General features: G+C 43.3%; 1 protein-coding gene across 6 annotated transcripts in view; it reads left to right on the top strand.

Annotated features, from left to right (window-relative positions):
- The window catches only part of PALLD (palladin, cytoskeletal associated protein), a 341670-nt gene that overhangs the window by 310575 nt on the left and 18547 nt on the right, over window positions 1-12548 (top strand). For 4 of the 6 annotated variants that reach the window (XM_021073309.1, XM_021073311.1, XM_021073312.1 and 1 more), the window contains 4 exons: window positions 1926-2024; window positions 3045-3095; window positions 4222-4443; window positions 9905-10054. In XM_021073309.1, the coding sequence (XP_020928968.1) occupies window positions 1926-2024; window positions 3045-3095; window positions 4222-4443; window positions 9905-10054 (522 nt within the window). The remainder of the gene's footprint in view (window positions 1-1925; window positions 2025-3044; window positions 3096-4221; window positions 4444-9904; window positions 10055-12548) is intronic. The other 2 variants (XM_021073310.1, XM_021073314.1) reach the window with 1 other exon arrangement.

Here is a 12548-nt window from a genome sequence, read left to right as displayed (position 1 = left end):
TGGGTTCGGTCACTGGCCTTGCTCAGTGGGTTAAAGATCCAGTGTTGCTGCAAGCTGCAGCTTAGGCCACACATGCAGCTTTTAGGAGAGCAGGTATTTAAAATTCTCTCTGAGGAGTTCCTGTCACGGGTCAGTGGTTGACAAACCTGACTAGTATACTTGAGGACTCGGGTTCAATCCCTGACCTCGCTTGGTGGTTTAAGGATCCAGCATTGCCATAAGCTGTGGTGTAGGTCACAGACGAGGCTCAGATCCGGCATTGCTGTGGTTGTGGCGTAGCCAGGGGCGACAGCTCCAATTTGACTCCTAGCCTAAGAACCTCCATATGCCACAGGTTCAGCCCTAAAAAGACAAAAAAAAAAAAAAAAATTAAAAATATAAAATTCTGAAAATTCAATTCAGGATTAATTGACATGGTAATTTGCCGGTCACACTGGGTTAAGAATCTGTCTGTGGAGGCTCAGGTTCAATCCCTGGCCCAGAGCAGTGGGTTACGGATGTAGCATTGCCACAGCTGTGGCAGAAGTTGCAGCTGCAGCTTGGGTTTAGTCCCTGGCGTGCAACTTCCATATGCCACTGGTGTGGCCATAAAAAAACCCAAAAATTGAATTCAGGGTTTTTTTTTTCTTTTTAGGGCTATACCCACGGCATATGGAAGTTCCAAGGCTAGGGGTCGAATCGGAGCTGCAGCTGCCAGCCTACACCACAGCCACAGCAACCCAAAATCTGAGCCTCGTCTCAGCTTGTGGCAACACTGATCCTTAACCCACTGAGCAAGGCCAGAAATGGAACCCGCATCCCTCATGGAGACAACGTTGGGTCCATAACCCACTGAGCCACAATGGGAACTGCAGGATTTTTTTAAACATACATGAGAAAAATAATTTAAGTAACAACATGCAGGACCAAGACCTTCTATGAAGCAGACACCCACCTCCACCTCTGCTCATGAAATGAAATAATTGGCACTTTAGATCTCTGTCATTTGACACGTATCCAATTTCTCTTCCCGGTTTCAGCTGGGACTGGAACCAGCAATTACTGGAAATTGTAAATTTACCCAACATATTTTCCTGATTAGAGAGTTTCCAGTAGAATTTGTGTCTCCATTCAGGAGTTTGGAAGTTCATCTGAAATAATGTCTGCAGGTTTTGTTTTTGTTTTTTAATTCTGCCTTACTAATTACTCTCTATTTTGAATTAAATGCTTGTTTTTAAAATGCCCCCCTGGGCCAGTGGTCATTTAGAACCAGTAGTCAGGAGCAGCAGTCAGCCCAGGGGACAGAGCACAAACACGGGCATTTCTTTGTGTTCTGGCCCAAAGCGCTGGCTGCCAGATGCAGAAGCACCACTGCCTTCTCTGCAAGCAGTCTGCCCTGGTGGGATCCCCAGCTGTGGGTCCCAGGTTGGTGGCACCTGCCGTGGCCCCCATGCCAGGCCCTTTGTGCATTCCCGTCGGTCCTGCAGACCCGGGAAGGGCTCCTAGCACAGAGGACCATGGCTGCCTGTGGGCTCAACTCCCTCAGCCTTGGTCGACCAGGCTGTTCCAAGGCCTGGGGTGCCCAAAATAACATTGCCCTTTGGAAAACATTTTGCGATTTAAATGCCTTTGCCCGTTTATGTTAGGGCTGTGTATGTGACATGCACCTGTCTGATTTCTGCCATGTCCTTGCTGTCTCACCTTCAGTCTGTGTCCGTCAGCTGATGGGTCTCGGTCAGTCACCCTGTCCCCTGACATGGGGTCAGGCTGTGGGGAGCAGCAGGGCAGGTGAGGGCAAGTGAACAGGGATGGAACAGGCTCCTGTGGGCCCAGGCATCTGATAGCGGAGCGGGAACCGTCACTGACATGCCGGGCACATTGGGTTCTTTGTCTGGAGGCGCTGGGTTCCCGTGGTTTCTCTGACTCCCTGTGACTGCTTTGTGCAGAGGCTGACCTACGAGGAGCGGATGGCACGGCGGCTGCTGGGTGCTGATAGCGCCACTGTCCTCAGTGCACAGGAGCCGGAGGAGGGGCCGGCCAGCCAGGTACGTCCCTGGGCTCCCAGCACGGCCATTGCTTGGTCCTCGCTGCTCGTGCTCTGGGGACCTGGGCTGGGCTCTTAGGAAGCAGAGGGCGGGTCAGGAGAGAGCGTGACAGTCCTCAGCCAGCTGCCAGCCGCCGTTTCTCCAGCACATACTAGGCTGAGGGCATGATTTCGGTCAGTGACCCTGCTCTTTTCATCTTATGGATTATCTGCCCTCCTTTCAAACATCTCTGCCTCTCCTGTCCTGTGCTGTACTGCAAATACATCTGTGGGGAGAAATACCCTTTCACCGAAACTAAAGTAACTAGTCAGTGTTTCCAGTTACACTCCTAATATCTCGTCCACGTTGGGAACATCTGTGTACAGAAGGGACTTTTATCCCCCTGCAGACAGTTATTCATTACCAATCCGCAGAAAACTGAAAATGCTGTTTGTTCCCCCTGCTAACACCAAAAAAAAAAGTCCCTTTGTGGATTTGACAGGTGTTTTTATCATCTCTGCTGCTTCTGCTTGGAGACTCCAGATGTAATTCTAAGATGAAGGAAATCTTTTTAACACAGGTGGTTTTTTTGGGGGTTTTTTTTGTCTTTTTTAGAGCCGCACCCCGCGGCATATGGATGTTCCCAGGCTAGGGGTCTAATAGGAGCTACAGCTGCCAGCCTACACCAGAGCCACAGCAACACCAGATCCGAGCGTGTCTTTAACCTACACCACAGCTCACGGCAACGCCGGATCCTTAACCCACTGAGCAAGGCCAGGGATCGAACCCGCAACCCCGTGGTTCCTAGTCGGATTCTTTAACCACTGAGCCACGACAGGAACTCCGTTAACACAGGTTTAAAGGATCAAGGAAACGCTTTCTCATGTCTTTTGAGACATGAGTTGGTCTTCAAAATCTGAAAGGTTTTCTGTGTTCAATATTGCTACCGCAAACGTTCCACATAGAGAGAAATCTAGAAATCTTGATAGTTTCGTCCTGTTTGTGATACTGGCTTCACTTCTTTTTCTTCTACCGTTACAGGGCCCTGGGTCTCCTCATGCTTCTGTGGGGGATCCTCTGGATGGTCAAAAGGTCAAGCTTTCGCCTTTCTTCTCTTCCCAGCCTCCCCTCTCCCCCTCTCTGTTTCCACCTGTTCTTCCTTGTTTACCTGTGTAGCTGCATTTACTGCTGTACATTAACTATAAGTCCTTAGACCAGTGTATCTGTTTTCATTTACTCTCAGGTGAACAGAATGACTGCAGTGTGATTTTTTTCATGTCATTTATTCACAAACTTGAATTTGATTCTGTCATTAGTGGACTTTACTCTGAATTTTAAATTGTGAGAAGTTTCTCATTGTTAAACCTTTCTGGGGGAGACAGTGCTCATTCTTAAACTGATTGATCTGATAGTAATCAGACAAAACAACTTGTGTATTTTTTGCAGTTTTATCCTACTGTCTTATTTCTTCCCTTGAGCCAGCAGCCTGTTTCTTAAAGATTGAGCAACTCAAGAGGAAACCTTGTTAAAACCATTTTTATTTAACGTTAGAGACTGTGTGCTAAAGGGCTGCCCGGTCTGCACTGTACTTTGTCTGCAAGAGACCTGCAGGGTCCAGCCCAGTCACCAGAGGATGCTGACAACACTCCTGTTGTCTTAACCATTCGAGCGGCTGTCATCTCTCTCCTCCTTGGGAAGAGAGTGAAGGCAGTTGCTTGGAGCCGCAGAGCTGAGGGGTCGAGGCTGAGCAGGGGTAGCTGTGAAGTGGGGGGACCAGGTGCCACAGCTCCATCATCAGTTGGGCAAAAGGGTGGGGGTGTCGCAGCTGCTTCCCTCCCGAGGAGGCGCCCACCCACCTCAGCCTTTACCAGACAGAGAAATCCGTGTGCCATCGTCATCTGTTTTTATCAGCAGTTTAGGAATGACTGTTGCCTTCTTCTGTCTTCTCCCTATCCCAAGAGAAAAGGAGGCAATTCATCCCTGTAGTTTTTTGTGGGTTTTTGGATGCTAAGACCTGAAGAGAGTTTGAAATGTCATACACCCTCACTTCCCAACGTCCTTTGTTTTATGTAGAGCTGAGTTAGGCTCAGACATATTCCCTAGCTCTGTGGTAAAAGCATTGCCGTCTCCAGGTGCCTCCCTGGATGGGGTAGGACTCAGGGGACACTTAGTGCCACCTGGACCCAGGGTGGTAACATGGCCCTTATGTCTGATGCAGGAGTACAAGGTCTCCAGCTGTGAACAGAGACTCATCAGCGAGATCGAGTACAGGCTGGAAAGGTCCCCTGTGGATGAATCAGGGGATGAAGTCCCCTGGGGGGACGTGTCTGTGGAGAGCAGCGCGGCTCCGTTCTTCGAGGTGAAGCTGAAGCATTACAAAGTCTTTGAGGGGATGCCGGTGACTTTCATGTGCAGAGTGACTGGGAATCCAAAGCCGAAGGTGAGTTGAAACGTGGCTTCTTAAGTGTTAGGTTTCCCGAGGAGGAGTTTGGCTTCCAACATTCAGCATGTGTGGAGGGTGGGAGAGGTACAGGCTGCCCTTCTTGGAACCTTTGACCTATAGCGTTTGAGGAAAGTGCATGACCATCTTCAGGAGGCAGTGAAGACCAGCGGCGGGGGGGGGGGTGTAGAAGAATAGAGCAGGATAGGATAGGATAGGATGGGACAGAGTAGAATAGAGTAGAACAGAATAGAGGAACCGAACTGAACAGAACAGACTAGACCGGGAGAATAACAACAATTCAGTGATGGACAAGGAGCTTGGCATGTACCCCACATCATTTATTCATATGATATTTCACCCAAATTGCAGGTGAGTAGCTGAGCTCAGGGAGGTTAATCAACTTTCCGGGGTCAGAGAGCTGTGAGTGGCCAGGCTTGAACTTGAACCCCATGCTCTGTACTGTAGAGAGCTGATAATGGAAACTTCAGGTCTTTGATCTACAAAACCAAGGCTCCTGTATTTACAGAGGCGGTGGAGTGGGAATACATGAGGGAGGGTCCTGGTAGGAGGACGAGGCTGGCCCAGCGGGAGCCCTGTTCCTACAGGCACATGGGGTCCTGGGTGGGGGTGGCCCACTCTTGAAAGTGAGACTAGCAAACAGGACTACACCTTTCCCCAGAACGAGAGAGAAGAGAAAAAGGTGTCCATGAGAAATCGAAGCTCCTCCTTTACACATCACAGGATACAGAGCCCAAAGCAGAGACATTAATGTGAAATTTAGTCCAGGATGGTTAAAATCCTAAGCTTTCTGGCAGAAGCAAGGGAAAACTGTCCTGTAGAACACTTCCCCACTGGGGCCTGTCAGATGCCTGCGGGTTGAGAGGAAGGAGAAGTGAGTTCACAAGAAAAACGCCCAGGCTGTGAGTATCCAGGAGGACAGAAGCTCTGTGCTGCATGGGATGGAGCCATCTGGAGGAATCAGATAACTGTGTTTAAAGTGATGGAAACAGTTTCAAAAGGCACAGACACTTGAATGAAAGAACAGGACCAACGACCAGGCTCATGTCAGGTCCACATACAGACCTGAAAAACACTCCCAGGACCTAGAGTCTAAACAGTGGTTGGTGCAAAAGTGCTGGAATGGGAAGGGGTGGGATGAGAGAAGGGCAGCGCTGTGACCTCACCAGAAACTTCCCCGTGCTCTTGCCCTGTGCCTTCATCCATTGTTTTATTTTCACAGTAAGGAAAGTCTTACTGCCATATTCTTGCTCTAAAAGAAAAGTCCAACCCTACAGTCAGAAAAAAGTAACAGTCTTAGATTTGCAGACCCATGGCCACCTCCTAACAAAATGACACTTCGAAAATAAACTGTTGTTAGAACAAACTTCAGTATTGTCTGGACATAATTGGGTAATTGGTGTGTGTGTTCACAAGCATGCCATCCAATGCATGTATTGAAAATAACCTTGCAGTGAACACAGCATTGTAAATCCGCTATACTTCAATCAACTAAAATAAAGTTTAGAAGATAAACTTGCAACTGATGAATGGAATGCAGCAGGAAATTATAGCTCACAAAATATTCACAAAAAGACCCCACTTTTTGTTGTTGTTTCACCTTACTCTGAAATTTGGATTTAAACCTCTCTTCATAGGCTCTTTTCAAGTCTTTGGAGCTTTTTTTTAAATTTTATTGGAATATAATTGACTTACAGTGTTGTGTTAGTTTCAGGTGTATAGCAGTGATTCAGTTATACACATACATGTATCCATTCTTCAGATTCTTCCCCATATAGATTATTCCAGAGTATTAAGGAGATTTCCCTGTGCTGTACAGTTTGTCAGTGTTGGTTAAGCCTTTGTATATAGTGGTGTGTATGAGTTAGTCCCAAACTCCTAATTTATCCCTCCTCCCAGCATTTCCCCCTTTGGTAACCATAAGTCTGTTTTCTGTGTCTTTGGGTCTGCTTCTGTTTCATAAGTTCTTTTGTGTCATTTTTTATTAGATTCCACATTTAAGTGATTGGATATGGTATTTGTCTTTATCTTACTTCACTTAGGATGATAATGTCTAGGTCCATTCATGTTGCTATAAATGCCGTTATTTCATTCATTTTATGGCTGAGTAGTATTCCATTGTGTATATGTACCACGTCTTCCTAATCCATTCATCTGTTGGTGGACATATAGGTTGCTTCCATGTCTTGGATATTGTGAAATATGCTGCAGTGAACATAGGGGTGCATGTATCTTTTTGAATTAAAGTTTTGTCTGGATAGATGCCCAGGAGTGGGATTGCTAGATCATATGGTAGTTCTATATTTAGTTTTCTGAGGAATCTCCATACTGTTGTCCCCAGTGGTTGCACTAACTTAGATTCCCACCAACAGTGTAAGAAGGTTCCCTTTTCTCCACACTCTCTCCAGCATTTATTATTTATAATCTTTCTGATGATGGCCATTCTGACTGGTGTGAGGTGATACCTCATTGTAGTTTTGATTTGCATTTCTCTAATAATTAGTGATGATGAGCATCTTTTCATGTAAGATGGCTATCTCTATTTAGATCTTTTGACTGTTTTTTGATTGGGTTGTTTGTGTTTTTATATACAGCTGTATGAGGTGTTTGTATGATTTTGGAGATTAATTCTTTGTCAGCCGCTTCATTTGCAAAGATTTTCTCCCATTCTGTGAGTTGTCTTTTTATTTTTTATGGTTTCCTTTGCTGTGTTAATCAGGTCTCATCTGTTTATTTTTGTTTTTGTTTTCATTATTCTAGGAGGTGGATCCAAAACTGTATTGCTGTGGTTTATGTCACAGGATGTTCTGCCTGTGTTTTCCTCTTAATGGTTTTACAGTATCTGATCTTACATTTAGGTCTTTAATCCATTGAGTTTATTTTTGTGTATGATGTTAGAGAGTGTTCTAATTTCATTCTTTTACATGTAGCTATCCAAATTTCCTAGCACCACTTATTGAAGAGACTGTCTTTTCTCCATTGTATATCCTTGCCTCCTTTGTCATAGGTTGGTTGACCATAGGTGCGTGGGTTTATTTCTTGGCTTTCTGTCCTGTTCCCTTGATCTATATTTCTGGTTCTGTGCCAGTACCATACTGTTTTGATGATTTTAGCTTTGTAGTATAGTCTGAAGGCAGGGAGCCTGATTCCTCCAGCTGTTTTACTTTCTCAAGATTGTTTTGGCCATTTGGGGTCAAAAAAGACCTCACGTTCTTTTTAAACCTTACTCAGGGCAAAATCACTGATCAAGCTCTAAGACTGTTGATTCTTGCTCTTAAAGAACTTTGTTCCCTGGAAAGGTGGGTTATTGTTTTGCCATGACTGCTTTTTCTAGCACAACCATAAACGTTTCACAGCTGTAAGAGGCTTGCTTTTTCAGAACTTTCTGTTGCTAGATTTTCTTCTTTTGTTTTCCTGACTGCCATTCTTTTTCTTCCCTCCTGGTTTATTGAAAACTGTTTCTCATGTGCATGTTCTAGGATTTTTAGTACATGGGATATTCGTCATGTTTAAAAATACACATCTTTTTTTTAGCTTATGTTTTATAAAACATTTTTTATTCTGGCCTTGACATACTTGTTCAATTGAGACATGAGAAGATTGAAAAGAATTTCTAACTCACCCTGTTTTCATCTCTCATACCCTCCCTCTCTCTGTCCATTAGCAGTCTTGGTAAAATTTTGGAACTGTCTCTTAATTCTCTCTTGAAAGTTGTTTTCCACATATAAAAGAGGTGAAAACTATGATTAAAGGAAAGAAAGAGTTCTAAAGAGCTGGTAGAGTGGCAAGAATGCAAAAGGGAGAAATTAAATCTAATCATAGCTTCTTTGTTCCATCAGAAGTAAGCCACCCACTGAGGGTGTAATAATTACGTAGCATCACACTTTGTATAACTTAACTTATAGGACTTGGAGGTATTAGTTTATTTGATGATGGCTTTTTAGGTTGTGAAGTTTGAAAATATAGTTCCTATACACATGGAGCTAATTGAAAACTAAGCATAGGAAAAGTTACAATGGTCAGATCCTGATCATTTGTGCATTTATTTTGTGCTGTTTCTGGCCTTTTCCTAACTTAGAGATGAAAGTTTTAAAAAAGATTTTTCAGATTCAGAGGCTTTGACAGGCAGGGGGATTTGAAGGCCGGCTGTGGTCTCAACTTGCATATGGACTTATATGCAGGAAGAAGTTTATTTTAAAACTGCAGGCTCTGAAGTGAATTTCTTCTGTTGGGAACCAGTTAGGAATGCTTTGGGTTGCAGGGAGCAAAACTACTATGGCTTACATAGGGGAATTTATTTCCCTCCTGATGGTGAGTGTAGAGGGGCCGATTCAGCATCCCAGATGTGTTAGGCTGCTGGCTCTGTGACCCATCACCATGGCCCAGCTTCAACTGTGTGGCTCATGACCAAGTCAGAAATAGCGACCAGACCCTGAGAGGCCCACACACCTGGGATCTTGTTTAAGGGTGAGGGAGGGAAGGAGCACCCATAGAAGAAGGGACTGACCGTTTAGAAATTTTTTATTTAGTCAAGTTTTATTTTTACTTTATTTTTCACATTCAGTTTTCTATCATCCTAAGTTAAAATCTTTGAAAATTACTATACGTCTAAATACTACTTGTTTTCTCTAAAATAGTGGGGAGAGCTGACAAACTGTAACCTTCCATCTTGTGCTCCTCAGCCCAAAATTAAAGCAGTAACACCCCCCACCCCCACCTTCACCTCTTCCCCCTCCTCACACTCTGTTCTGTTTGATACAGTTCAGAGGAATGGTTGGAGTTTGGGTCTGGTTTTGTCATCTAAAATGACCTTTTTATCTTTATAGTACAAGTAATAAATTTTCATTCAGGAAATTTGAAAATAGAGGCAAAAAAAGTTGTTCCCATTGTGACTCAGTGGTAACGAACCCGACTAGTATCCACGAGGAGGCAGGTTTGATCCCAGTGGGTTAAGGATCTGACATTGCCGTGAGTTGCAGTGTAGGTCACAGACGTGGCTCAGATTAGCATTGCTGTGGTCCGTGGTGTAGGCCAGTGGCTTCAGCTCTGATTCTCCCCATAGCCTGGGAACTTCCATATGCCACAAGTGTGGCCCTAAGAAGACAGACACACACCAAAAAGAGAAAGAAAGAAAGAAAATAGAAGGAAAAACAGAACTGTGTGTGGTACCAGCTCAGGAATCATCACCATCCTCCTCCATATAAATAATCGGTGAATGCAAATGCCTACTTATATACAACTTGTTAAAAATGAAAAGAGGGTAATGTGATTTCTGAAACTAAAAGAGAATTAAACTTGTTTGTTACCTACCTTTTCACTCAGAAATCAAGGTGCTGCTCAGGTGTCCTGTCTCACCTTTTATACCAAGAGCTCAGAGCAGCCCCTGAAATGAGCAGATCAGCCCTCATCTCCATCTCCATCCCTCTCTATCTTCCCCCAGATCTACTGGTTTAAAGATGGAAAGCAGGTCTCTCCCAGGAACGATCACTACATCATCCAGAGCGACCCCGATGGGACCTGCTCTCTGCACATGGCGGCCTCCACCTTGGATGACGACGGGAACTACACCATCATGGCCTCGAACCCTCAGGTAGGGAAGCATGGGGACGGCCTCAGGCCTGTGCTCAGGGCTTGCAGGCGTTTCCTGTTCAGTTAAAGGGGGTTATGCTTTTTCCTTTTAATTACTTAATGAATTTTATTACATTTATAGGTGTACAATGGGATCATGCTTTTTTGACTTGAAATTGTTTTCCCAAATTCCCCATCCAGCTTGGTTTCCCAAGATAGAAACATTATTTCTTTCATGAATATTTATGTATGCCATTAGATTGTTTGTCCGTGTGAATAATTCCAGTGCAGATGTGCTCTGTAAAAATTGAAATATGTATACACCTCTCATGTGGGCGATAGGGCTGCAGTGCTGGTGAGGATAAGGTTCCAAGACAGAAGATAAGCCATTAAACAAATGCATAATCAGTATAATTTCAGATAGGGTTAAGTCTTAAGGAAAAGGGAGAGTGAGGGGTATGTGTAAGCTGTGATAGAAAAACTAAAAAAAATAAATAAAATATTTAAGGAGTTCCTGTTGTGACGTAGAGGGTTAAGAACCCAACATAGTGTCTGTGAGGATTCGGGTTTGATCCTTGACCTTGCTCAGTGGGTTAAGAATCCAGCATTGTAGCAAGATATGGTGTGAGTTGCAGGTGTGGCTTGGATTCTGCGTTGCTGTGGCTGTGGGGTAGGCTGGCAGCTCCCATTTGACTCCTGACCTGGGAACTTCATATGCCACAGGTGTGGCCCTAAAAAAAAAAAAAAAAAAAAACCTTAAAAAATAATAAAAGTAAAATAAAATATTTAAAAGAAGTAGACACACAATTCAGTGGAATTTAAGTAATGTGTAAGTGTAGGCAAATTATAATTTCAATAGAACATGTACAAAGCATTCATGATTTTTTTGTTTGTGTCTATCCAAACATTTTCTCTTGTATTTGCCCTTAGATTTAGGGTCCAAAAAAAAAAAAAAAAAAAAAATCAGTTGACTACTTAGAATTAAATAGGTGACTACTGGTTATCATGTTCCCATTTCAATTCTGCAAATTCCTTTTTGTGGAGTACCTTGTGTATTTTAGGCACTGAGGGGGGTAGAGAGGACACAAAAATGTGTAAGAAGTGATTTTGTACCTTAGAAGCTCAGTATTTGATTTCTACGACATCTGCAGACATTATGTAAATAATACACTTCTTTAAAAAAGAAAGCAAAAATTAGCAGTTTTATTACCAAGATTGCCCAGAAGTCATCTTTTTAAGAAATCTCTCATCTATCTCTTTCATTCCATATGTCATTATTTCTTTTGAAGTATATGTTGTGTTAGAAAATAATATAATTGTAGCTGTGCTTACAAAATTCTAAAAGTTTGTACAATGTTTACCCTGTCCTAAGAATACATTGTCATGTAGAGACATATTCCTGCAGTGATATTAAGATTAGACTGAAACTGAAATCAACCACAGGTAAAATCATGTTGTGATCCAGGACAGCAGATTTTTCACTGGCAATGAACAGTTTCTACATTAATGATCGATCCTTCTTGAGGGTCTGATTTTTCAGTCAGTGAATACATGACCATCACATTGAAAAGTAGTCAAGGAGTTCCCATCATGGCTCAGTGGATAACAAACCCAACTAGCATCCATGAAGATGAGGGTTCGATCCCTGGCCTCACTCTGTGGAGTTAAGGATCCGGCATTGCCATAAGCCATGGTGTAGGTCTCGCAGACCTGGCTTGGATCCTGCATTGCTGTGGCTCTGGTGTAGGCCAGTGGCTCCAGCTCTGCTTGGACCTCTAGCCTGGGAACCTCCATCCATATGCCGTGGGTGTGGCCCTAAAAAAAACAAAAGAGTAGTCAAAATCACAAGCTTTACTAACAAATTACATTTTAATTCTTATTTGTGTTCATGTCTGGTATATTTGATGGAACAAAGTGGAAATTTTTTTTTGTTTCCATTTTTTAAAGTTTTATTGAAGTATACTTGACTTACAACGTGATAATTTCTGCTATACAGCGAAGTGATTCAGTTATGCATATACACATATCTTTTCTTTTTCCGATTCTTTTCCCATATAAGTTATTGTGGAATATTGGGTAGAGTTGTTCCCTGTGCTGTACAGCAAGTCCCTGTTGACCATCCATTCCATATACTATAGTGTGTACATGCTGCTGTATACAAACCCCCAATCTGTCCCTAGCCATCCCGCCTTCCTCCTCTGGTAACTATAAGTTTGGTTTCGAAGTCTTTGAGTTTGTATCTGTTGTGTAAATAAGTTCATTTGCATCATTTTTTATATTCTACATTTAAGTGATGTCCTATGCTGTTTGTCTTTCTCTAACTTACTTCACTTAGTATAATAATCTCTAGGTCCATCCATGTTGCTACAAATTGCAATATTTTGTTCTTTTTTAATGACTAATATTCCATTGTATATATGTACCACATCTTCTTTATCCATTCCTCTTTTGATGGACATTTAGATTGTTCCCATGCCTTGACTACTACTGTAAATAGTACTGCAGCGAACATCGGG

Source organism: Sus scrofa, chromosome 14 (assembly GCF_000003025.6).
Source record: "Sus scrofa isolate TJ Tabasco breed Duroc chromosome 14, Sscrofa11.1, whole genome shotgun sequence".
NCBI lineage: Eukaryota > Metazoa > Chordata > Mammalia > Artiodactyla > Suidae > Sus > Sus scrofa.
This window is presented reverse-complemented; position numbering and strand designations above follow the sequence as displayed.